This window comes from Myotis daubentonii, chromosome 9 (assembly GCF_963259705.1).
Source record: "Myotis daubentonii chromosome 9, mMyoDau2.1, whole genome shotgun sequence".
NCBI lineage: Eukaryota > Metazoa > Chordata > Mammalia > Chiroptera > Vespertilionidae > Myotis > Myotis daubentonii.
In genome coordinates this window covers 4763274-4791063 of record NC_081848.1, presented here as the reverse complement: position 1 = coordinate 4791063, position 27790 = coordinate 4763274, and the positions used below count along the sequence as shown (strand labels likewise).

The following is a 27790-nucleotide window of genomic DNA, read 5'->3' as shown; positions in this document are numbered from 1 at the left end:
TGCCTTGTCCTGAAGCAGATAGGGTGAACACCTGAACCGAGTAACAGAAACGGCTGGCTCAGCCACGGAGTCCACGCCATCTTGAGTGACTGTTTTCGGAAGCGTATACATCCAGAGACCCTGCAACCACGGCATCCAGGAATCAGCTACTGACCCAGAAACACTGGATCTAAAGCAGCGTGAATACGTGGACTCAGATGAGCCCTGCTCCTCCTCACAGAAGGGTCAGATTTCACCTTGATAAGGGTGCGGTTTGCAATTCAGGTTGGAGAGAGGAACGCACGCAGGGGTAGTCTGCGCCCCACGAGATCTGCAGCCGTTGGGGCCAGCATAATCCACGAGTGCGAAGGGGTCTCACAGGGCTGCCGCCAGAAGGGAACGTTAAAAATAAGCCCATAGCTGGACTAGGTGCACAAAGGCAGCCTCGGATTTTGCCAGTGTACTGGCTGCTTAGTGCCAGAGGAGAGAGGACGTGCGAAAGAGACTGCGCACAGAGCTGGATGGTGGAGGGTTGCAAGAGCTCGTGCACCTCCTCAGGCCCTTTTTATTTTTCCTCTCTCCCCCTTAAATCTCTGCATTTGATTATCAAACCCAATACATAGGATCGCCCAATTGGGGTCACTCACAGAGACTACGGGCAAAAGTTGTTTTTGTGGAACCTGGGAATCAGAGCTGGGAGTAACAATCAAAAAAACAGCTCTACAGCAGTCGACTCTCCCAAACTACTGGCTAGAGAGGACTTATAGCCTCGGAGGTCAATCTAGAAACACTGCCACCCAGAGGCTGAACCACAAACTGACTCTTCTGTAAACACAAATAAAGGCAGTCTGGGAAACAAATACGGCCTGCTTTAAAATCAGGACCGTGGTTTACAACACAGAGGAACAGTGTATCGCAGGGAAATTCAACACTCTCCTGAATACCTGACAGGACTAAGGCATGTCAAACAGAAGAGTAGAGGAACTGAAGGACCTTCACTACTGCACATTTTTATTTTTTTATTTTTATTTATTTTTATATATTTTATTTTATTCACCTTTTACTTAAGAAACTGATTTTTTTTCTTTTTTCATCACCTGATTTTACCTTTTCAATTACTACATTTTTATTTTTAAACAATATTATTACTACTACCATTTTACCTTTTTTAAAAGTGTCATCATATTTTCTCTTTATCTTATTTTGGGAATAGTGTTCTAATCTTTTCATCTAGTATTTTCATCTTTCCTTTAGCATCATTTTTACTCTACCTCAACTTTACCTTTACACCAAAACTCTCCTCCTCAATTTTTCCCTTTTGTTGTCCTGTTTCTCTTATCCTATTCTTGCTTTAGATTTTCCCTATTCCTTCTTTTTACTCCATTAAAGTTTCACCCTACTTATATATCTAATTTCCAATCCCCTGCTCTAAATCCATATACAACTCTCTCTTTTCTTTCTTCACTATCTAAATTTTTTTTTCCCTCTCTGCCATTTGGTTGTTGTTTACTTGATTGTACAGTATATTGGGGTTTTTTTTTTATGCTTGTTTGTGAGATTGTTTTGCTTTTTCTTTCTATTTTTCTGTTGTTGTTTTTCTTTTCTGTGTTTTTTGTTTGTTTGTTTGTTTGTTTTGCTCCTGTTTTCCCTCGCCTCACTTGAAATCAATTGTTGTTTGTAGTTTGCATTGTGTTGCTGGAATTTGTTGGGATTAGTGGCTGTTCTATTGGAGTTTTCTCCACATATAAATAGTTTCTTCCTCTCTTCTATTTCATTCTCTTTCTTTTCTCTCTTACTTTATTTATTCCTTTTCCCAATTTCATTTTTGCACTCCTTTTTTCCTCTTTTTTCTTTTTCTCTTCTTTCTTCCTTATCCCCTAATTCTCTTTGGTCTGGTGATCACCTTTATTTGGGGTTATCAGTATCATGAATACATTTGTGTTCAGTGCCTTGTGCTTTGTGCCTTGTTGTGTTGCATTTTGTGCCATTAAATCAACGCAGCAGAGAGAGAACTACATAACCAAACACCTGGAAAAGAGAGATCATGGGGAGACAAAGAAAACGCCCGCATATGAAAGAAAAACAGGCATTATCAGAAAAGAAAGTAAACGAAATGGAGGCAATGGAGGCAAGCAGCCTGTCAGAGAAAGAATTCAGAGAAATGGCCATAAGGTGGATGGAAAGAATGGAAGACAAATTCAACAATATGTGTAAGAACCAAGAGGAAATGAAAAATGACATCACTGCTATAAAGAACTCAATAGAAAGCATCAACAGTAGACTAGAAGAAGCAGAGGACCGCATCAGCGAGCTAGAAGACAAGGTAGGAAAAAATACCCAAACAGAACAGCTTCTAGAAAAAAAAATTAAAAAACAGGAGGAGAGTCTAAGAGAACTTTGGGACAACACAAAACGAAACACGATCCGCATAATAGGGGTACCAGAAGGAGAGGAAACTGAGCAAGGACTAGAAAACCTGTTCGAAAAAATAATGACGGAAAACTTCCCTGATATAGGGAAGAAGAAGCTCACACAAATCCAAGAAGCTCACAGAGTCCCAAACAAAATGAACCCCAAAAGACCGACGCCAAGGCACATCATAATTAAATTGGCAAACACCAACGACAAAGCAAGAATCTTAAAAGTGGCCAGAGAGAGACAAAAAGTTACCGACAAAGGATCCCCCATCAGACTAGCGACTGATTTCTCAACAGAAACGCATCAGGCAAGAAGGGAATGGAATGAAATATACAAATTCATGCAAAGGAAGGGTCTGAATCCAAGAATACTGTACCCAGCAAGGCTATCAATCAAAACTGAGGGTGAAATCAAGAGCTTCACGGACAAAAAAGGACTACGGGAATTTATTACCACCAAACCAGCAATGCAAGAAATGCTAAAGGGTCTGCTGTAAAAAGAAAAAATAGGAAACGAAGGAACACAGGGGTAAAGAATAAAAATGGCGACAAGTATCTATCAATAATAACTTTAAATGTAAATGGATTAAATGCCCCAATCAAAAGACATAGGGTAACTGAATGGATAAGAAACCATGACCCATATATCTGCTGTCTACAGGAAACCCACCTCAGAAAAAAAGATGCACACAGACTGATGGTGAAGGGATGGAAAAAGGTTTTTCAGGCCACTGAAAATGAAAAAAAAAAGCTAGGGAAGCTATACTTATATCTGACAAATTAGATCTCAAAGTGAAGGACATAAAAAGAGATAAGGAAGGCCACTTCATAATACTAAAGGGATCAATCCAACAAGAAGAAATAACCGGTAAACATATACGCACCCAATATAGGAGCACCCAAATACATAAGAAAACTTCTAGAGGGGATCAAGGGAGAGATTGACAGCAATACAATCATAGTAGGGGACTTTAACACCCCACTATCACCATTGGACAAATCCTCTAAACAAAAAATCAGCAAAGAAACATCAATCCTAAATGACTCACTAGATCAGATGGAATTAATTGACATCTTCAGAACATTTCATCCCAAAGCCACAGAATATACATTCTTCTCAAGTGCACATGGGTAATTTTCAAAGACAGACCATATATTGGGTCACAGGCAAAGTCTCTTCAAATTCAAGAAGATAGAAATCATATCAAGCATCTTCTCAGATCACAATGGCATAAAACTCGAAATCAACTACAATAAAAACAATCCAAAAAAAAATCAAACACACGGAGACTAAATAGCATGCTATTAAACAATGACTGGGTTACCAGAGAGATCAAAGAAGAAATAAAAAACATCATGGCAACAAACGACAATGAAAACACAACAATCTAAAACCTATGGGATACAGCGAAAGCAGTCTTGAGAGCGAAGTTCATAGCTCTACAAGACTACTGCAAAAAAACAAGAAACAATGATAATAAATTACTTAACCCTACAACTCAAAGAGTTAGAAAAAGAGCAGCAAGAAAAGCCCAGTGTAAGTAGAAGGAAAGAAAGAATAAAGGTCAGAGCAGAGATAAACAACATAGAGACAAAAAAAAAAAAAAAACACAATACAAAAGATCAACAAAACCAAGAGCTGGTTCTTTGAAAGGATAAACAAGATAGATGAACCTCTAGCCAGGCTCACCAAGAAACAAAGAGAGAGGACCCAAATAAACAAAACCAGAAATGAAAGAGGAGAAATAACAACAGACCCCACAGAAATACAAACGATTGTTAAAAAATACTATGAACAACTCTACTCCAACAAGCTAGACAACCTGGAGGAAATGGACATATTCCTAGAAAAATACAACCTCCCAAAACTTAATCAGGAAGAATCTAAAATCTCAATAGGCTAATAACTATGGAAGAAATTGAAGCAATAATCAAAAAGCTTCCAGCAAACAAAAGCCAGGGCCAGACGGCTTCACAGGGGAGTTTTACCAAACATTCAAGGAAGACCTAAAACATATCCTCCTCAGACTATTCCAAAAAATTCAAGAGGAAGGAACACTTCCAAGCTCATCTATGAAGCCAGCATCACCCTAATACCAAAACCAGATAAAGACAACATAATGAAAGAGAATTACAGTGGAGCCTTGACTTACGAGTGTCCCGACTAACGAGTTTTTTCAGATACCAGCTGTCTCTTGGCCGATTTTTTGCATTGAGATGATAGAGTAATTTGAGTTAACGAGCTCCTTAACGAGCTCAGTCTCGGAACGAATTAAACTTGTAAGTCAAGGCCCCACTGTACAGGCCAATATCCTCATGAACATAGATGCCAAAATCCTTAACAAAATCCTAGCAAATCGGATCCAGCAGTACATCAGAAAGATCATACACCATGACCAAGTAGGATTTATCCCAGGGATGCAAGGATGGTACAATATCCGCAAATCAATAAACGTAATACATCACATAAAAAAATTGAGAGATAAAAACCACATAGTCATATGAATTGATGCAGAAAAAGCATTTGACAAAATCCAACACCCTTTCTTGATAAAAACTCTCAGCAAGGTGGGAATAGAAGGATCATACCTCAACATAATAAAAGCCATATATGACAAACCCACAGCCAACATCATAATCAATGGGCAAAAACTAAAACCATTTCCCCTGAGAACAGGAACAAGACAGGGATGCCCCCTCTCACCACTCCTGTTCAACATACTACTGGAAGTACTAGCCATTGCGATCAGACAAGAAGAAGAAATAAAAGGCATCCAAATTGGAAAAGAAGAAGTAAAACTGTCCTTATTTGCATATGACATGATACTGTACATAGAAAACCTTAAAGACGCCATCAAAAAATTATTAGAGTTAATAAACGAATTCGGCAATGTAGCAGGATACAAAATTAATGCCAGGAAATCTAAGGCATTTCTTTACACCAATAGTGAACTTACAGAAAGGGAGACTAAAAAAGCAATCCCATTTATCATAGTACCAAAAAAATTAAGATACCTAGGAATAAACTCAAGGAGGTAAAAGACTTATATGTAAAAAACTACAGGACACTGAAAAAAGAGATAGAGGAAGACATAAACAAATGGGAGAACATACCGTGTTCATTGATTGGTAGAATCAAGATCATCAAAATGTCCATATTACCCAAAGCAATCTATATATTTAATGCAATCCCCATTAAATTACCAACGGCATATTTCACAGATCTAGAACAAATGCTCCAAAAATTCATCTGGAATAAAAAAAACCTCGAATAGCTGCAGCAATCCTGAGAAAGAAGAACAAAGTAGGTGGAATCTCAATACCAGATATCAAGCTGTATTACAAAGCCACCATTCTTTTTTTAAAAAAATATATTTTATTGATTTTTTACAGAGAAGAAGGGAGAGAGATAGAGAGTTAGAAACATCGATGAAAGAGAAACACTGATCAGCTGCCTCCTGCACACCTCCTACTGTGGATGTGCCCGCAACCAAGGTACATGCCCTTGACCGGAATCAAACCTGAACCTTTCAGTCCGCAGGCCGTTGCTCTATCCACTGAGCCAAACTGATTACGGCCAAAGCCACTATTCTTAAAACAGCATGGTACTGGCACAAGAACAGACATATAGATCAATGGGATAGAATAAAGAACCCAGAAATCGACCCAAACCCCTATGCCCAAGTAATATTCGGCAAAGGAGGCAAGAGCATACAATGGAGTCAAGACAGTCTTTTCAATAAATGGTGTTGGGAAAATTGGACAGATACATGCAAAAGGATGAAACTAGATCACCAACTCACACCATACACAAAAATAAACTCAAAATGGATAAAAGACTTACACGTAAGACAGAAACCATAAAAATACTAGAGGAATCCGCAGGCAGCGAAATCGCAAACATATGCTGAAGGAATTTCTTCTCTGATACTGCTCCTAGGCAATGGAAACTAAAGAGAAAATAAACAAATGGGACTACATCAAAATAAAAAGCTTTTGCACAGCAAAGGAAACCATCAACAAAACAACAAGAAGGCCCACTGCGTGGGAGAACATATTTGCCAATGATATCACTGATAAGGGTTTAATCTCCAACATTTACAGGGCACTCATGCAACTTAACAATAGGAAGATAAACAATCCAATCAAAAAATGGGCAACGGACCTAGATAGACACTTTTTTAAAGAGGACATACAGAAGGCCGAAAGACATATGAAAACCTGCTCAAAGTCACTAATTATATGAGAGATGCAAATCAAAACAACAATGCAGTATCATCTCACACCTGCCAGGATGGCTATCATCAACAAATCAACAAACAACAAGTGTTGGAGAGGATGTGGAGAAAAAGGAATCCTTCTGCACTGCTGGTGGGAATGCAGACTGGTGCAGCCACTGTGGAGAACAGTATGGAGTTTCCTCAAAAAACTAAAAATGGAACTCCCATTTGACCCAGTGATCCCACTTCTAGGAATATATCCCAAGAAACCAGAAACACCAATCAGAAAGGATATATGCACCCCTCTGTTCATAGCAGCACAATTCACCATAGCTAAGATTTGGAAACAGCCTAAGTGCCCATCAGCAGATGAGTGGATTAGAAAACTGTGGTACATCTACACAGTGGAATACTATGCTGTGGTAAAAAAAGAAGGAACGCTTGCCATTTGCAACAGCATGGATGGAACTGGACAGCATTATGCTAAGTGAAATAAGCCAGTCAGAGAAAGATAAATACCACATGATCTCACTCATTTGTGGAATATAGAGAACTACATAGACTGATGAACAGGGACAGATCCAAAGACAGAGAAACAGTGATCAGGCTATCAATCCCCAGAGGGAAAGTAGGGGAGGGAGGGGGTAAGAGGAAGAGATCAACCAAGGGAATTGTATGCATGTATATAAGCCAAACCAATGGACATGGACAACAGGGGGATGAGAACATGAGTGTGTGTGTGGGGGGGGGGGTTGGGTAATGGGGGGATGAGGACACATTTGTAATACCTTAACCAATAAAGAAATTTAAAAGAAGTTTCTACCCAAATACTTGTCGGAAGAGTGCCAAACTTCAGTTATCACTGACCAGTGCCTTTTACTTTGCTTTCTCAATGCAAAAACTAAAATCTATGCAAAGTTCCCTAAATCAAAATGGTTCTAAATTCAAAATCAAGAACCAAGGAACCATTAAAAAAATCTTAACCTTTGGTCATTGGAGAGAGACTAAAACTATAGAAGCAATGGAGGGCCTTCTTTTGACTCAATACCCTAATCAGGAGTCCAAAGATCCCTATAACACTGTGGTAGGCTAAATAATAATCATCCCCCTCCCTCCCCTTCCCCTCCCCTCCCCAAAGCACCCATGCCCTAACCCATGGAATCTGTGAATGAATGTGGTACCTAAGTAGTAAAAGGGACTTCTGCAGACGTGATTAGGTTACGGATCTGGAGATAGGGAGAGAGCCTGGATTATGCAGGAGGGTCCAATGGAATCACAAGAGACCGTACAAGAGAAAAGTAGGAGGATCAGAGGAGTGGGAAATGTGACACTGGAAGCAAGGTGGAGTGAGGTGTGGAAGGGGCGAAAGCCAGAAACGCAGAACCTCTAAGAGATGGGAAAGCAAGCAGACAGCCTCCAGAGCCCCAGCACCTTACTTTAGCCTTGAAGACATTTCAGATTTCTGACCTCCAAAACAGTGAGGTAGTACATTGGTATTGTTCAAGCCATGAAGTTGGTGGTAATTTGCTATAGCAACAATGGGAATTTACAATGAATAATTACAAAAAAAAAAAAAAAAAAGCTTGAAACTGCCAGGCTTTCCCATGCTACCTACCTCTGTGGGAACTATTAGCATCTGGAGAGTTTTGGAGAATATAAGACAGACTCAAGGCAAAGGAACACATGACCTTGTGTAAGAGAAAGAGAGCATCAATTCCTACCAACGATACACTGAGCAAGTGCAGGTCTCAGAGAACTTGGAGCTGGTGAAAGCTTTAAACAAGACTGCACCGTCAGCCTGACAGACACATACAGAGCGAAGACGCTCTAACGGTACATGAAAGAAACCCTTCAAAGAATCGCCAATTGCAAGGGTACACATGGGCACTCTGACCTGTGATAGAGGACGTAAAAAGCTGAGCTCGCCCTAACTGGTTTGGCTCAGTGGATAGAGCGTCGGCCTGCGGACTCAAGGGTCCCAGGTTCGATTCCGGTTAATTAAGGGCATGTACCTTGGTTGCGGGCACACCCCTAGTAAGGGGGTGTGCAGAAGGCAGCTGATCGATGTTTCTCTCTCATCGATGTTTCTAACTCTCTATTCCCTCTCCTTTCTTCTCTGTAAAAAAAATAAAATATATTAAAAAAAAAAAAAGCTGAGCTCTTTCTCCTGCCCTGCCGATGAGGGATCTCTGCAGAACTGCTCTCCGCCGGGATTTCAAGGCTACTGTTTTCTAGTTACACTGCAGTGTTCCATATGTGACTCCCTTCCTTCGCTCTGGGAGACTGGGGGGGGGGGGGGGGGGGGAGCACACCATACAACCCTAAAAACCGTTAGAAAACAAAAACGGTTTCTTTTCACATTTATAGTTCCTATTTGACATCTGCAGTCACTTCCTCACATCAGTAGTGGTGGGCGTGGATTGGTTAGCAATGCTGAGCGCTTACTGAAGCTGAAGTCTAGGTAGACTGAGGCAGGGAGAGTGCCTCTGGGGCTCTGCCAGATGAGATGAGTGAAATCGGAGGAACCAGGGACTGCCTTTAAACCGCTGCCCGGTCGGTTCTCCCTAAACTACCATGAACCGCCGTCTTTAGGTTAGGCATGCTCTGTGTCAGGAGCACCATAAACCCACCTTCTCAGTGAAGCTGAGAGGCACAAAATTTCAGCAGTTTTTTTTCCTATTTTTCTATGTTTTATTCCTTATTATTTAAAAGGGACTGGTCAACCAAAATAAAACTTTAACTGTACCCCTTTCCTTCTTTCCTCCCAACAAATTACATAAATGTATTTTGGAAATTTATCAGTTTTCAAGCCACACACACAAAACCCCTTTATTTTCACAATATTTCTTTCTGAATGGATGGAAATAGATAATCCCTTGCTTCAAAAATCTTGAAGGAAAAGCTCTTTTGTCCTTATATCACATCCTCAGCATGCCCCTCACCTGCTATTTTGATATTCAGATTGGCGTCCAGAAGCAAATTCTCAGCTTTCAGATCACGATGAACTATGTTCCGACAGTGACAAAAAAAGACAGCGGCGACGATCTGCTTGAACTTCCGACGGGCCTCCTTCTCCGCCATCCTGCCGTGGGCCACCAGGTGGTCTGGGTGAAGAAGAACAGAGTCAGTGCTCATGTGGACACGGGGGTCATTTCAAAAGGCAGATGTAAGGAGGGTGCAGAGGGATCCCACCAAACGCATGAGCTGAAAGAAGTAAAATAAAAAAACAGAAGACAACCCACTTACAGTCCTGGTTTGTATCTATAAAAAGTCATTAGTAATCAGTACCCAAACTATTTTAAGTAAAAATCCTGTTATATACATATGCCCAAAAATGTACTTGCTTTCCCACAAAAAATAAAGAGTTCTAAGAGTCATATGGTATTTTTCAAGGATCATAGCACTTAACACCTTCCTTTTCTTATCTGCTTTGCAAAATTTACATATACACAGCAAACGCACACTTGAAGATAAGTATCAGCAATATTTCCTGTGCTAAAGCGTGAGTCAAAAAGGAGAGTTCAATAAACTTTAGGCTCTACTGCTTTCTCAAAGTTTTACAATTTGACATAAAAATATATTTATTTGGTGACTATATTCTGTAATGCATAATATGCCTGCATCTTTACATCTGCATTTACTGTGCTTAGCAAATATTTTTAAAACTATATTATTAATTTTTACAGATAACATTAATAAAAAAGGTGCATTTTCTACCACTTTAAATGAAATAATTTCACTGGCTATGTTGCTAACTAAGGTATACAGCAAAAGAATTTATGTTATAAACTTTATAGTACTATAAATCTTCTATATTTAAAAATGAAATACCATAAATTTTTAAAGTTCTTTTTCAAGTAGTGGCAGTAGGTTTATATAGAAGCAATGACATACATATTCTTAACCCAGTTCTTCATGTAACCAGCAACATACACAGGTCATGACAGCTGATAGGATCAGAAATATTAGCAAAGATACAATTTGCTCTGTTTTAAATTTCTAATAGTTTTATCAGCACTATCCCCAAACCAGCTGACCTAGCTGGAAAAAGGACACATTTGCCACCATAAGCATCTTCACATAGTGGAAAACTGAAAAATTAAACACTATAAATAAATGTGTTATTGTTTATCAGTAGTTATTTTAGTAATACTACCCAACTGTCACAGTGCTACTGCAGTCACCAATAGGACCAATCAGGTATATCTTTTCTTCATCACCAAGAGGAAGTTTGGTGTAAAACATATGTACCAATAATGACTGCTAAGACTGAGAGTTTAGGACAGGAAATTGGAGAGGAGCATGAAGAAGGGGAGCTAAATGACAATCCATCTACATAGCAGATTTTCAAATAATTTAAATTCTGACCACAAAGACCATAAAATTTTGGACCAAAAATATAGTAATTATAATAACACTACCTTACAGATCATTTAAATTTTTAAGAAAAACCCTTCAAAGGAATTGTTATAATTGTTAGTGTTATGAATGACCCCCACAGAAGACCTTTGAAGCATTTCCCTCAAAAATAATCATTATTATGGCCAAGATTACCAATTGAGTAAAGAAAGAATATACGAAGTCTTCAGCTTAGCAGTTCAGAGGACTAGAATGCAGATGTCTACGGGAGTTAGAGGTGCTGATCACTGAGCTCACACTCTGGTGTTTAGGCTTCTGGTGAGACCTATCATATGAATTTTAAACACAAAAGTTGTTTCCTAACTAGGGATAGTAACTTAATATAAACTGCTAAAGACCTGGACATCCATCAGATGTACAGCACTGTGTTTTATTTCAAAAAACTATTCTCTAACAGTACCTGCTCCATTGACCCCCTATTTCTCTTAACCCACGGCCTAATTATTCTAATAATATGTTTTAGCTGCTAAACTTTGTCTAATTAAAGAGCTTTGAAGAGACAGCTATTCTTGAGAAACATAAAAATAAACCCTTATGAAGGTTTACCATCAGAAGCTCATTTGGCCAAGCCAACCATTAATTAAAATGCCCAGGAGACATTCGTCTGGCAGTAAATACTAATTACCAGACACATCAAAGAGCTTCTTAAATACAACAGAATGATTTAGTAATTTCCAAAATAAGTGATTTTCTTTTATTAAAAAAACACACAACCTCTTTATATTTTCTAAGTACTTTGTTTTCTTTCTTTCTTTCTTTTAGTACTTTGTTTTTTTAAAATGATTGGAAAGCTCTCAAAATTGTACACAGGCCAGGAGCTGGTGGAATGTAGCCTAGTTTTATCTCTACAATGACACACTGGTTGTCCTTGGGCAAATCATTTATACTGCCAATATCTCTAACTCTTGATCTGCCAAATAGAAATAAATTCTGTTACATGCTATGGACAAAGAAAGGATAGTATATTTGGGTATAAACATGTATTGTGATTTAGAATTATCATATATGAATGACATAACTTTAAAGACATTTAAAAAGCTATTTTTATTTTTTAAATCTTTATCATGAAAGTATTACATAGGTCCCACTTTTTCCCCCATTATCCCCTGCTAGCACGCCCCCGCCCCACCCAGACCTTCACCAAACTATTGTCTGTGTCCATGGGTTATGGATATATGCAGACAAGTTCTTTGGTTGATCTCTTCCCACCCACCTACCCACCCCTACCTTCCCTCTGATATTTGACAGTGTGTTTTATGCTATTTTGTAAAGGTCTGGGGCAAGACTATACAGAGAATATTTAAGAATTTGATTAAGAGATCACAAGGTTCTTCAGGATTCTGTAGTGTTTGAAGGTACATCATTTGTCACTGTTACATGACCCTGGTAAAGGTATTTATGATAGCACAGTGGGTAAAGCAGCTTAAACTATATAGTATTTTTTCTAAAGGTACCTACAGAATCCTACAGTTATAAATATAAAGAAAATATACAAATCACTTCAAAAAAGTGTTGGCTGCAAACATTCGATGTTTTCTCCCAGCCACTGTATTTATGCTCAAGTTGTCTCCTCCTTGGGAGCACTGTGCTTTCTTCCCAACACAGGGCCATCTTAACGGCGCAACATCATTCAGATTTTAGCCTCTGCGTTTAGTTTTGCCCATCTTATTACCACCACCCTCCCACCCCCATTTCTTGTCCCCTGAGTTGGCTTTTAGCAGAAACTACGGGGCCTGTGGGTGTGCCAGGAAGCCAGTGGCCTGGGTGGTTTTCAGTCCCTGCAGAAACCGCCTCTCAGCTGCCTGTGGACAAATGGCTGCTTATGCTCATGTGTGCTGTATAGGCAGTGAACAAAAATTCTTCCAGCTCAAACGGGCTATTTTACTCTCAGCAAAGAAACCCAGAGCAGCAGCCCAGACTGCACTTAGCACAGTCACAGCATTTGAGTAAATACTAGGGTAATTTCAGAAAGGCAAATGAAACAACATGGCTCCTGAGCCACGTAATATTTAAAGTAAAGTACATTCTGAATCTTGTCAGGATAAACCCCAGCTGCAAGGAGCTCTAAAGAGTTGTTCTGCTTCTAGGCAGCTCAGTGACTAGCTCTCCTAACACTGGGCGAAGTGCCACCCACATCTTCAGTCCCAGACACCCCACATGACCCTGGCTGGCTCCTGTAGTTCCACACTCCCCGATCCAGTCCAGAATCTTCAATTACATACACGCTGCTGAACAAACTCCCTCACAGTTAAGTTCTTTTCACTGTCAATTAACTACTTATCTATTTAGTTTGCCACTAAATGTAGCAGGTGAATTTAAAGTTTTTCTCTATCACAACTTCACTCCAACCATTTCATCCCAGACCAGATGAGGTAACTCTCAGTTAAAAGCAGAAAAAGCTCTCCTATGTTAAGCTCTTATCAAAAGTAAGGAGTCTAAGTTCTCTTTCTCACTTTCCAATCGCCATAAACCACTGGGCACTAGATTTCTTCATTCATTTTTAATTTGCTCTTCCTCACAAAATAAAAAGAAGTTAGTGACACTAAGAGATTTCTCTATCTTCTGAAGAATATTATTCGAAGTGGAGGAAGCAAATTCTGAAGTTTCAAAAGTATTAGCGCACCAGCACGTATAGAGTTGGCTTCAGAATTCACTGTTTGTTATTTTGTCCAATCTGACTCAGGAAGAAATAGCTTGTGGTACATTTAGATTCTAACCTTTCAAAGAGCAAAACTGCACACCAGGCAGTCCTGACTTCCCCCGCCCAGCTTCTGGCGTGTCCGAGGCCCGCCACTAATGAGGTAGTGGTGGGGAGCCAGCACAGCTTTAAGTCACTTTTCCACTATAAACAGACAGTGTCTCCATTTGTCTGCTGTCTACAACTCATAACTGATCCAAATCACCAGCTTAAAAAGAAAATATCCTGACAACTTTTCATGATGAAGAAATAACCTCGTCTAGAATAGAGAAAAGGCGACATGTGTGCTAAGCTTAGGGTAGCTACCTGAAAAATTTCTGTAAATTCCAGCTAACCACAGCTAGTACTTCTCTGCTTTGCCACTCTGTCTGTCATTTCTTCTTTCTACACCCATGGAGACAAATTCCTGTTTATCGCACAAATGCTTCTTTCCAAAAGGGCTAGGACAAGGCCAAGAGAACGCAGCTGCCTGGAGCACGTTAAAGAGTGCTCTCACTTTCACATCATGCTGCCCCGAGCCCCTGCAGGCCCCAAGCTGCCATGACTAGAGCAGCGGTTCTCAACCTGTGGGTTGCGACCCCTTTGCGGGTCAAACGACCCTTTCACAGGGGTCGCCTAAGACCACTGGAAAACACATATATAATTACATATTGTTTTTGTGATTAATCGCTATGCTTTAATTATGTTCAATTTGTAACAATGAAAATACATCCTGCATATCAGATATTTACATTACGATTCATAACAGTAGCAACATTACAGTTATGAAGTAGCAACAAAAATAATGTTATGGTTGGGGGTCACCACAACATGAGGAATTGTATTAAAGGGTCGCGGCATTAAGAAGGTTGAGAACCACTGGACTAGAGGAAGAGGGTTTATTATTTTGTGTTCCTTGCCAAGAATCCAATGACCTTACGCCAGGTTTCTACCTGCTGCTGCTTCTTATTACTATGTATTTTCTTCATTCTTCCAGTTGTCCAGGTCAAAAATCTTGGGGTCCTAATTCTCTTTCTCCCACACCACACATCTAATCTTTCAGGAAATTTTATTACCTCTACCTTCAAAACAGATCCAGATTTCACGTATCCCTCACCCCTACCTGCACTCCACTCCAGTGCCCCCAAGTCTAGTCCAAGAGCCATTATCTTCCTCCTGGATTATTGTAATGGCCTCCTAATATTAATAACTACTATCCCTGTTTCTGCTCTTGGCCTTCTGCAATCTACTCTCAAGAGCAAAAACCCAGTCCATGTGGTTCAGTTGGTTAAGTGTCATCCCGTGCTCTGAAAGGTTACTAATTCAATTCCCAGTCAAGGTATATAACTGGGTTTCAGATTCAAGCTCTGATCGTGGAATATATGGAGGGCAACTGATTGATATTTCTCACATCGATGTGTTTGGGGTTTTTTTCTCTCTCTCTCCCTTCCTCTCTCTAAGCATGTCCTCAAGTGAGGATTTAAAAAAATACCCCCCCAAAAAACTAAAAAAACAACAACCAGAGATGGATCTAAGATGGCGAGAGACTAGGTGGAAGCTACATTCACCTCCTCTCAGCACCAAACTGGAATTACAACTAAATTATAGGGCAATCATCCTGAATAACCAACTGAAGACTAGCCGGAGAGAAGCCATATAACCAAGCACTTACAGAATGAGCCACACTGAAACTGGAAGAAGTGCAGAGGTATAAGAGAACTGACTGGGCTGTCATAGGCAGCAGCTGAAGTTCTGGAAGGATATCTCAGCTACAGTGGGTCCCCCCCCCCCCGAGAAATGTGGGGTGTAAATCCCAAGCTGGGCTCCCTAGCCTAGAGACCCAGAACCAAGAAAGGTGCATGAGGAAAGTCTGGGGTGGGTGGCTCTGGGGAGAGAGCTGAAGGTTCAGCCACCAGCATCCCTGTGCTGAGTCATTCCCCCATACTGCAGAAGCCATCATTCTCAGGCAGGCCACTCCCCTCTCAGAAACATCAGCCTATGGGGAAGTAATAGCCCCATCTGCTGGAATCTCTCTAGCCCTACCCTGTGGAGTTTACACTCTGCTGAGGAGTATAGTCAGAGGCTCTTCAGTGACTAAGCCTAACAGGTAGCCTGCAGGCAGAGGTGGTCTTGGGTGCTTTGAGACATTTGCCGACCTGCCCCCAGACCAAGTGCTGGTAAAAGCAGGCCTTGGCACACAGATTGGTCCTCTTCTCACACACTCAGGCACAGTAGAGGGAGCCACAGCTGTGGATTATGGATTGCTCCAAACATATTGCCCAGGGACAGTCACAGGCAGCATCTGACATTGGCCTGCACAAGAATCCCTCAGAGACCTAGAACCAATATAGCCAGTTGCCAGATTCAGACAACAGAATAGGATCCAATAAGCTGCACAAGCAGTATATCCAGAGGGAGTTCTCAGAAAGCACCATAACCAGCTAAAGTGAAGTCTGCTTCATGTGATCAGCACCTGCACAGAAGCTTGAATGCTGTGTTGGGGGTTGAGACATACAGTCAGTCAGCCTGAGAGTCAATTCCACGCAGGAATGGGACAACAGCAATCAAGACTCAATTACAATAGAAAGGCCCAGATAATGCCCACAAGGGAAATCCCTAGAGCACCCAGCTCAGGTGATCAAGGAGACAACACTACTAGGTTCCACAGGACGCTTATATATAAGGCCACCCTACCTACACTGGGAGTCATAGCAGATCTACCTCATACACAGAAACATATATAAAGAGGCGATCAAAACAGGGAGGTAAAAAACAGGCTCCAAATGAAGAACAAGAGCATTCACCAAGGAAGGGCTAAATGAAACGGAGGCAAGCAATTTGTCAGATATAGAATTCAAAGTCATGGTTATAAGGATGCTCAACATCACGAAAAAGGACATAGAAGCCAGAAAAACTGACTAGTCAGAAATGAAGAAAGCAATATCTGAAATAAAGAATACACTAGAAGGAATAAACAGTAGGTCAAATGAAGCAGAGAATCAAATCAGCAAATTGTAACACAAGGTAGAAAAAAACTCCCAATTAGAGTAGCAAAAAGGAAAAAAAAATTAAAAATGACAGTTTAAGGAACCTTTGGGACAATATGAAGCATAACAACATCTGCATCCAGGGGTACCAGAAGGAGAAGAGAGAGAGCAAAGGATGGAGAACTTATTTGAAGAAATAATTACCAAAATTTTCCCTCATCTGGTGAAGGAAAAAGACACAAAAGTCCAGGAAGCACAAAGTCCCAAAGAAATAGACTCAAAAAGACCCACAACAAGATACATAATAATTAAAGTGGCAAAGGTTAAAGACAGAGAATCTTAAAAGTTGCAAGAGAAAGGCAGTTATCCAAAAGGGAGCTCCCATAAGATTGTCAGCTGATTTCTCAACAAACATTTCAGGCCAGAAGATACTGGCATTAAATATTCAGTGATGAAAAGTAAGGACCTACAACCAAAGCCACTTTACCTAGCAAGAGTATCATTTAAAACTGAAGGGGAAATAAAAAGCTTCCCAGATAAGAATAAGGTAAAGGAGCATGTTACCACCAAAACAATATCAAAAGAAATGTTAAAGGGCAAAGAAGAAGAAAGGAGGAGGAGGAGGAGGAGGAGGAGGAGGAGGAGGAGGAGGAGGAGGAGGAGGGAGGAGAAGGGAGGAGGAGAGGGAGGAGGAGAGGGAGGAGGAGGGGGGGAGGAGGAGGGGGGGAGGAGGAGGAGGAAGAAGGAGGAAGAAGAAGAAGAAGAGGAACCACCATCACCACCAACCAATAATCAATGTAAATGGCTTAAATGCTCCAATCAAAAGGCATAGGGTAGCTAAATGGATAAGAAAACAACACCCATAAATATGCTGTCTTCAAGAGACCTACCACAGAACAAAAGGTACACACAGACTATAAATAAAGGGATAAAAAAAGATATTTCATGCAAATGAAAGGAAAATAGAGCTGGAGTAACAATACTTATCTGACAGAATAGACTTTAAAACAAAGGCTTATAGTAACAGACAAGAAGACCCACCACATGATGATAAAGGGAGCAATCCAACAAGATGATATAACCCTGTAAACACTATGCACCCAACATAAAAGCACCTAAATATGTAAAGAAAATCTTGATGGACACAAAGGGACAGATTGCCAGTAATATAGTCATAGTAGGGCTTTTTAACATTCACGGACAAGTGCTGGCGAGGATATGCAGAAGGTAGAACGCTCGTGCACTGTTGGTGGCAATGCAGACTGATGCAGCCACTGTGGAAAGCAGTATGGAGTTACCTCAAAAAATTAAAAATGGGTTCTGGCTGGTATTCTCAGTGGTTAGAGCATCAGCCTGAGCACCAAATGGTCATGGGTTCAATCCAAGAGCATGTACCTTGGTTGTGGATTCGCGTCCCAGGAATGCAGGAGGCAAACAATTGATGGGTCTCTCTCACATTGATATTTCTCTCTCTCTCCTTCCTGCTCTTCCTTCCTCCCTCCCTTCCTTCCCTCCCTCCCTCCCTCCCTCCCTCCCTCCCTCCCTCCCTCCCTCCCTCCCTCCCTTCCTCTCTCTCTGAAAATGCAATGGAAAAAATATCCTCAGGTGAGGAATATAAAAAAAATTAGAAGTGGAACTGCCTCATGACTCAGCAATTTCACTTCTGGGAAAACAGTATATTCAAAAACACTAATTCAAAAGAACATATGTACCCCTATGTTCATTGCAGTGTTATTTACAATAGCCAAGATTTGGAAGCAGCCCAAGTGTCCATCAGTAGATGAGTGGATAAAACAGCTGTGGTACATTTACACAATGGAATACTACTCAGCCATAAAAATGGAAGAAAATTTTCCCCTTTGTGACAGTATGGATGGACCTGGAGAACATTATGCTAAATGAAATAAGCCAGTCAGAGAAAGACAAGTATTATATAATTTCACTTATATGTGAAATTTAATGAACAAAATGAATTAACAAGCAAAATAGAGAGAAATTCTTAGAGAGCAGGCTGACAGCTCTTGGGAAGGTGAGGGGGAAAGCAGAGGTGTGTGAAGGGATTGAGGAAAAAGAAAGAATTCATGGACACAGACAACAGTGTGGTTGATTGTGGGGGGAAAGTGGGGGAGTGGAGGTGGAAGAGGGTACGGGGAGGACAAATGATGATGGAAAGAAAAACCAAACAAAAAAATAATGTTTGGTTTTACACACCAGTGATTTGTTTTCTATTTTTTAAAAAGTGCATTTATATGGATACACAAGTAAACATTTTTTAAAAATATGAAATACTTAGGGATAAATCTGACATAATAGGTCTAATGCAATCTCAATCAAAACACCTTCAGGCTTTTGGGGGGCTATAAACTGATAAATGATTCTAAAGTTCAGATGGGAATGCAGAGGACATAGCCAAAAGAACTTTGAAAAGGCAAAACTAAGTTACAGGACTAAGGCTACCTGACTTCAAAATAGTCTAAAGCTTAGTAAACAAGACAGTGTGGTGTTCGTGTGGCTCTGTGCGTCTTTTTTAGAATTGTTTGGTGTCCCTGTATTCTTGCACTCCCTATATCTATTTCTGTATGTATATTTGACTAATGTAAAAAATGTTTTATTGAGATTACATTAAATTACAAAACTACTTCAAGGAGAATTTACATTTCTGAAATATTCAATACTTTTTCCTTGAAAACTGGATGTTTTGTGACTTTTATTCATAATAAAAGTTTGTCTTTTTGGTGCTATTTTAAATGAGATTCTTTCCTATATTTCTCCAAGATTGCTGTTTGCATATAGAAAAACTACTGGCTTTTTATATTTGGACTAACTCATGTTAAAGAAGTCTCACATTGTTGCAACAGATTTTCAATAGATTCTCTTGAGTTTTCCAGGTCAGAAATAAAACCACCTGTGAATTATAATCATTTACATAACATGATATTTAATTTAAAAAAACACCAATAGTAAGAGTAATAATTCTTTTTTTTAAAAAAAAACCCTTTTATTTTAAAATAATTACAGATTCACAGGAAGTTGCAAAGGTAGTAGAGAGATATCCCATGTACCCACTCACTTTTCCCCAATGATTAAATCTTATGTAATTATCAAACAATATCAAAACCCAGAATGTGACAGGGGTACAATGTGTTAATACTTGTATGTAATTTTATCACATGGAAATATCTGTGCACCTACCACTGCAATCAAGATACAGATTTGGAGTACTCATTAGTGAATATTCCTGCAAGTATATATATTAATATATATATTTAAAAAGCACACTATATTTTCTTGTCTAGTCCCCCCCCAAAAATAACCTCTTTCCTTAAAAGGTTTGCAAAAATACAATTTCTTTGTAAAATACTTACAGTCACAAAATATGCTTTAGTTCTGACTTCTCCAATGTAGTGCAAATGTTTCTCATGCTGCCTATATACTAGTAGCAACAGTGAGCAGGCTAACTTTGTAATATAGAGGATCTCTTCTGAATCCTACCATAATCAACAGGCTCCAATCAAGCTCATTCTTTTTTTAAAAAAATATATATATTTTTTTGATTTCAGAGAGGAAGAGAGAGGGAGAGAGAGAGATAGAAACATCAATGATGAGAGAAAATCACTGATCAGCTGCCTCCTGCATGTCCCACACTGAGAACTGAGCCTGCAACTCAGGCATGTGCCCTAACCGGAAATCGAAACCAGGACCCTTCAGTCTGCAGACTAGGGCTCAAGCTCATTCTTTACAATCCAGCTCAAAGGTCATTTCTCTGAAACTTTCCCTAGTCTACTCACCTACCCTAGAAGAAATGCTCCATAACTTATGTCTAGTGGCATTTAGTCTATGTACCCCTACATCATCAGTGAACAATTGTACTACAATAATTTCTTAACATGTGTGCCTTCCCTTGTAGACCAGGGATTCTTTTTCTTTTTTTAATATGTTTTTATTGATTTCAGAAAGAAAGGGAGAGGGATAGAGAGATAGAAACCATCAATGGTGAGAGAGAATCATGGATCGGCTGCTTCCTGCAAGCCCCCTACTGGGGATCGAGCCCGCAATCAGGGCATGTGCCCTTGACCGAAATCGAGCCTGGGACCTTTCAGTCCGCAGGCCGATACTCTATCCACTGAGCCAAACTGGCTAGGGCTTTGTTTTATTTTTCTTAATTGAATTTATTGGGATGACATTGGTTAATAAAATTACACAGGTCGGGAATAATTTTTAAAATAACAATAAAACACAGTATTTTTCCTATGCATCCTTAGTGGGATATAGCCTAAGGACAAAAAGAAGCAGTAATCTCCTCAATATCTGTAATAATATTAGTATTGCTTTGAACCAATCTTCCCCTGACTCTCCATGTCAAGTATGTAATTATGTTAATGTCATCTGGAACCACAGCTTTCAGCTAGAGGAAAAAATATAAATACAGGGAGGAAAAAAGTAGGTTTACAGTTGCGAGCATGTAAAACGAGTTTATTCTTGTGTCATTACTTTCACAAACAACTGTAAACCTACTTTTGTCCCACTCTATACATAATATTAAAAGCGCTGGAATCAGCCCTGACTGGTTTGGCTCAGTGGATAGAGCGTCGGCCTGCAGACTCAAGGGTCCCAGGTTCGATTCCGGTCAAGGGCATGTACCTTGGTTGCGGGCATATCCCCAGTAGGGAGTGTGCAGGAGGCAGCTGATCGATGTTTCTCTCTCATCGATGTTTCTGACTCTCTATCCTTCTCCCCTCCTCTCTGTAAAAAATCAATAAAATATATTTTTAAAAAATAAAATAAAATAAATAAAAGCAAAGCGCTGGAATCTTAAATTTCAATTGAAATGTTAGTACAAACTCATCTTTTACTTTTCTCTCTCCGTAAGAATATATACTACCTCTGTGCCCTGAAAGGCCTCTAAGCAACAACAACGCAGTAGCATCAAAAGAATAATGACTCAGTGGAAACACATCAAAAGCATTAAAATTCTTAAGTTCATAATGATATTACAAAATAAACAAAATCAACTTCAGAAGTCACCATTGGAGGTCGATGGGTGCCACTTTATTATTCTGAAATTTAATAAATGAAGGAAAATAATCAAGCATTTATTTTGTCTTTACTATACTTTTTAAACAGTTTATAGGCAAAGTTCTTTACAGAAGAATCATAGCTAATAAATGTAGAAAAATGAGAGAATTAGCCCTAGCTGGTTTGGCTCAGTGGATAGAGTGTTGGCCTGCGTACTAAAGGGTCCCAGGTTGGATTCTGATCAAGGGCACATGCCCTGGTTGAAAGCTCCATCCCCAGTAGGGGGATGTGCAGAAGGCAGCCAATCAATGATTCTCTCTCATCACTGATGTTTCTATCTCTCTCTCCCTCTCCCTTCCTCTCTGAAATCAATTAAAAAAATATATTTTTTTAAATGAGAGAATTAGTAATCACCATTTTGCAACTTCTAATGAAATAATGTATCTAGGCAACTAAGTAATCAGAGTGGCTAAAACATTAGGTCAAAGGTCGATAGGAAACTTTATTAAGAACTTTATAAAGCTTCATACATCACTACAAGTGGAGAAATCAGATATTATATAACTCCTGAAATCATGTAATAGGAAGACTGTGAAGTATTCCTGCCTACACCCTGCCCAAAGTGACGTGTATTTAACCTAACCACTTTAACAAAGTAATAGTGAGTTAGAGAAACATGTTTGAGAGAAACAAAACAAGGATCTAAATCTAGAATGTGAGAAATTTGTAAGATGATCCAGTTTCTTAAATAAATGGCATAGAAAAAAATGTTTGCAGAAGAAAAGGATTGCTGCAAATTATAAAAAATTTAAGCCACTCAGCAACTCAACAGAAGAATGTGCTTTGTTGCATCATGATTTAAACAAACTATAAAAAGATGTTTTTAGACAACTGGAGAAAGGTAAACATGTCCTGTCTTTTAGTAAAAAAATATACATTTTTTTGGAATATAAGAATGGTATTGTCAACTTTAATTTTAATTATGAAACAGTAACATATACTGGATTTACTCTCCCACTTTAGGCTATAAAACATTGGACAATAACCAAAGATGGGCTATGATTCTTCAGACAAGGAAAACACAAGAGGTGAGCCCCATATTCACCCAACCACAACCTAGGGAAATAAGCCCCAGCAAAGAGAAGTAGGTCAGGGTGGTGGAAACAGATCGGAGCTAGGGGTTACAAAGGAAGCTAAACTTTGGGTAGCAAGATTGCAGAGAAAGGAAAAAGCAGAGAAGGAACATCAAAATTAAACATAGAAATTCCACTTAAGTCCTTGGCCAACTCCCACACTGAAAATGTACAAAGCAAGACTATGGGAGGCTTAGCAGAAAAGATTTCTAGGAATTTTTAGAAGTTACACAGTGCTCATGAGACGCTGAAGTTCAGATTCAGCTCACAAGGAAGGACCTGGGTGAGTAGCCTAGGCACTCAGTTGAGACTCCAGAAGACAAGATAGTAGGAGTGAGGACTGTGCCACTGAAGTAAGGGCACAGCTACAGCAGAACCACCCTACCAAAGCCTAAGTCAAGCCTCACTATGATCAAGTTGATTCAGAACAAGCCCAACACTACAGAAAATAGCATCATGCAGAGTCTCTACAACATGTTACCCTTAATACCCAGTATACAATGAAAAATTACTAGGCATGGGAAGAAGTAGGAAAAGTGACCATAATCTAGAGATTAAAGTCAACAGAAGCAGAACCAGAGATGACTGAGATATCAGAGTTAGAAAGCATGGACTAGTAAATGACTGAGATTAATATACTAAAGAAAACACAGTAAAAGATGTACAAAAAGGATGAAAACATAGAATATGCCAGGGAAAATCAGAAGCTCTAAAATATATATGATCTATAAATGTATATTCTAAAATGGCAAAACACCTGAAATTGAGAATTTATTGGACAGGTTTGGCATCTGAAAAAGCAATTGACAGGACTAATGACCTTGAGATAGATATTATGGTTAAGTTTTTAAGTCCTTATTTATAAGAAAAAAATTTAAGTATGTATAAGTGAAATGATATGATTTTCTGATTTTATTATATTTTTATTGAATTTATTGGGGAGACTTTGGTTAATAAAATCATATAATTGAATTTTCTTTAAAATACTTTAAAAAAGGAAAGTTGGGGAAAGGATAAAAAAAACAGTCAAATGTTGATAACTGCTAAAAGTGGGTGATGAATACCATCAGAATTCATTATGCTATTCTCTTTCCTCTTATATTTACTTGAAAATGCCTATCATAACAGTTTTTAAAAATGTTATCTATCGTTTGCACACCTACATTCATCACAGCATTATGTGCACTAATCAAAATGTGCAAACAACCCACATGCCCATCTACGGATGAATGGATAAACAAAATGTGGTGTATATATAAAATGAAATATTATTCAGTTTTAAATGAGAATAAAGTGAAGTCATCAAACTGTATTATTTTAAGCATTAAACACAGGTGGCTTCCTCATACATCTTGAGCAGATTGCAAATATGAATGCTAAACTCATGCCTGACATAAAGAAAATAAAACAAAAGAATAAAGAATAATGAATGGGAAGTTAGTTGGGGAAGGAGTTCAGTGATATGGTTATTTGCCTGTTAGTAAAGCCTTAGAAAATAGCTAGTTTTTATAGCCAAAGGGGGTAAATAATTTAGTGGAAAAATAGTATTTTAGTTTTTAAGGTATGTAGCATGTTAGAGGATTAAATAAGAAAAACATGTTATTTTTTAAAAATACCAGCACACAGTAGTGCACTCAAATAAACAAATGTGATAGTGTTCTCAAACATCTAGGAGGATGCAAGATAATATATGCGAAACACTTAATACAGTATCTGGTACAGAAGGGCTATCCCACCTCTGCCTTATTAGTCACTGATACCCCATAACACAAACAAATGACTTTGTGAGAAGTTCTGGGTTCCATATACGTGGGCACCATTAGGGAATAAAACTTCTAAGGTGCTGAGAATATCCATTATTAATTATATACATCTCAACAAACTAATGTCAACTCAGTAACTTGTTTTAAATGCCTATGCGTTCTGCCTGGTATTCAGGAAACTTTCCTTGATAAAGTGCTGGATTTATGAATTCATGGTCTCAATTAGGAAGCTTGGGAATATATATCTAAATAAATCATACTGTGGATGTTTTAAATTTTAAGTTTAATGGTTTACAAAACTAACCAGTTTCTCAATTTTGTTTGTAAAATTAAACAGGCCCATATTGTCATGGCTGCCCCTTTATGATATATTGCTAAATAGTATGCAATGGTCATCTCAATAAATCAATTAAAAGAGTAATAAATGCTCATTCATAATCTTCAATAAGTCTTGCTCTGAAATTATCCAGAAAACATATAGGTGTTTACTCAGTGCCTAGTACATGTTAGATAAGTACATTAAACAATGGAGACACAGGTGAATAAGATTCAAATGCCACAATCTGCAATCTAGTGACATTCTTTTTTATCTTTTACTCAACTGATCAATTGAGTATGTATTCATTCACTATGACTACTATTCTAAGTACTAGACATTTAGTAAGGCTCAAAAACAACCAAGTCCTTACTTTCTTGATGCTTACATTTTAATGAAGCAAAACAATAACAAATCAATAAGTGGTGATAAGAACCAAGAAGAGCCTTGGCCAGTGTTTGTCAGTGTCTGACAAGTGTCTTAAGTGTCTCAGGTTTGATTCTCGGTCAAGAGCGCATACCTGGGTTGCAGGTTTGATCCCAGCCCAGGTCCGGGCACATTTGGGAGATAACCAAAAGATGTGTCTCTCTCACACTAATGTTTCTCTCTCTCTCTTCCCCTTTCCTCCCTCCCCCCAACTCTCTCTAAAAAAAAAATTATGGAAAAAATATCCTTGGCTGAGGATTAGCAAGAAACAAACAAAAACACAAGAACAGTAGTGGGCAAGGAGGAAGAGTGAAATGTTAAACAGCATGGCTAGCAAAGACTTCCTTAATAAGGTAATATTCATAAGAGACCTGAAAGAAATGGAAAAGAGCCACGTGGATATCCGGAAAGAGAGTATTTCAGGAAAAAGAAATGGAATATTTAAAGGCCATAAAGTGGGAACACACTGGAGACTTACATAACCAAGAAAGAGGTGCTGATAAGTGACTGGATTCAGCATATATTCTGCAGATTGAATCACCAAGAACAACAACAAAAAATTAAGTATGACTCTATAGAAGTTTTTGATGTGAGCCATCAATAGAGTTGCTATAATTGAGATAGGGAAGACTGGTGAATAAAGTCAGTAAGTGGAAATCAGACTTCAGTTTGCATACATTAAGAGTGAGATGCCCATTAGACCCCAGACAGAGATGTCAAGTAAACAGCTAGAAATATAAATCTAAAGTTCAGATCACAGAGGGACTTGAGATTTAAAATTTGGGGGCTAAGAGCTTAATTCATCATATATACTCAACGAGGGCACAGATATGCATAAAAAAGAAAGAGTTCTAAGGACTGACCTGAGAAACAATCTAAAATTTAGATGTCAGGAAGATGAGGATCTGGCAAACGAACCACCAGAAGAAAACGATAGGTCAACAGACAATTGTCTCAATTATCTAGTCCAGCGGTCGCCAACCTTTCAGACCTCCTGGACCACCAGTGGTCCGCGGACCACCCACCGGTTGGCGACCGCTGCTCCAAAGGTTTCCTTAAAGCAGTGGTTGCCAACATTTCAGACCTCACAGACCACCATTGGTCCATGGACTACCAGTTGGTGACAGCTGATCTAGTCTATTATAAGTAAATGACAAAGAAATACAAAAAAAATAAAAAGACAAAAGAAAATACTATAATACTGCCATAGTAGAGGTATGCTCAAAGGGAGAAGGGAAAGGGCAATTAAATCTTTGGCAAAATCAGGGCACAGTTCGTGGAAAGCGTAACAGTTGAGAAGGGTGATGAAAGCTGAGTAGTGCTAATGGGGCAATGGGGGAGAACAGGGCTTTTGTATCTTGTGTCCTGATACTCACTGATAATCACCCTTTCAATTCCTCTGAGACTAACCATTCCTTTTTTAAGCCTTTTCAAGACTACTAGGATAGTATGCCATGAGGGATTAGGAAGTAATGTAGACTCTGCTAAGTCCCCACTAGCTTCACACCACAATGGTATATTAGGGAACCCGGTCAACCCCTTTCCGCCTTTCTTGACTTCACATTTATCAAAGGCACTGAAATGCAGTTCGCCGTCTGCTGCTCCAGACAGATTCTGCCAGTCACTCAGGCAATATCAACACCCATAAGGGTCACCTGTTTGACAATTTAACCTCATAATAATTCCGTGAATCTTCTGTATCTGCAGAGAGTGACCTATAACTCCGTCAAAGTTCAGCAATTAATCCTATGGCCACATCTTGGACTTATCTTTGCTTGGTATTTTTCTGCCTTTGAAATTCTAAACTCTAATTGTATACTTCCATTTCTCTTAACATAATCTTCTAGATCAGCAATATTTAATAGAAATAAGATGCAAACGATTTATATAATTTAATTTTTTCTAGTAGTCACATCAAAAAGTAAAAACAAAACAAAAAAACAAAAAACCCACACCCTCATACATACAGAGAACATTTTGACAGTTGCCAAATGAAAGAAAGGTGGGGGTTGGAGGGGGAGAGTAAAAAAGGGTAAGGAATTAAGAAGTACAAATTTGGCCCTAGCCAGTTTGGCTCAGTGGATAGAGCGTTGGCATGCGGACTGAAAGGTCCCAGGTTTGATTCCAGTCAAGGACACATGCTCGGGTTGTGGGCTCAATCCCCAGTAGGGGGGCTGAAAAAGGCAACCATCAATGATTCTCTCTCATCATTGATGTTTCTATCTCTCTCTCCCCCTCCATTCCTCTCTGAAATAAAAACATATTTTTTTAAAAGAAGTACAAATTTGCAGTTATAAAAACAGCCATGGGGATGTTAAGTACAGCATAGGGAATAAAGTTAATAATCTACATTACAAAAGGCCTGAACGACCAGATGAACGACCAGTCACCAGGAAGTGCATGGAGCACCTCTAGGTCCCTCCCCCTTGGCCCACAG

At 39.1% G+C, this 27790-nt stretch overlaps 1 protein-coding gene across 5 annotated transcripts in view; it reads right to left on the bottom strand.

The window, feature by feature from the left end:
- SIK3 (SIK family kinase 3) overlaps positions 1-27790 on the bottom strand; it is a 299150-nt gene that overhangs the window by 95331 nt on the left and 176029 nt on the right. For all 5 annotated transcript variants that reach the window (XM_059707774.1, XM_059707775.1, XM_059707772.1 and 2 more), the window contains exon 4: positions 9559-9720. In XM_059707774.1, the coding sequence (XP_059563757.1) occupies positions 9559-9720 (162 nt within the window). The remainder of the gene's footprint in view (positions 1-9558; positions 9721-27790) is intronic.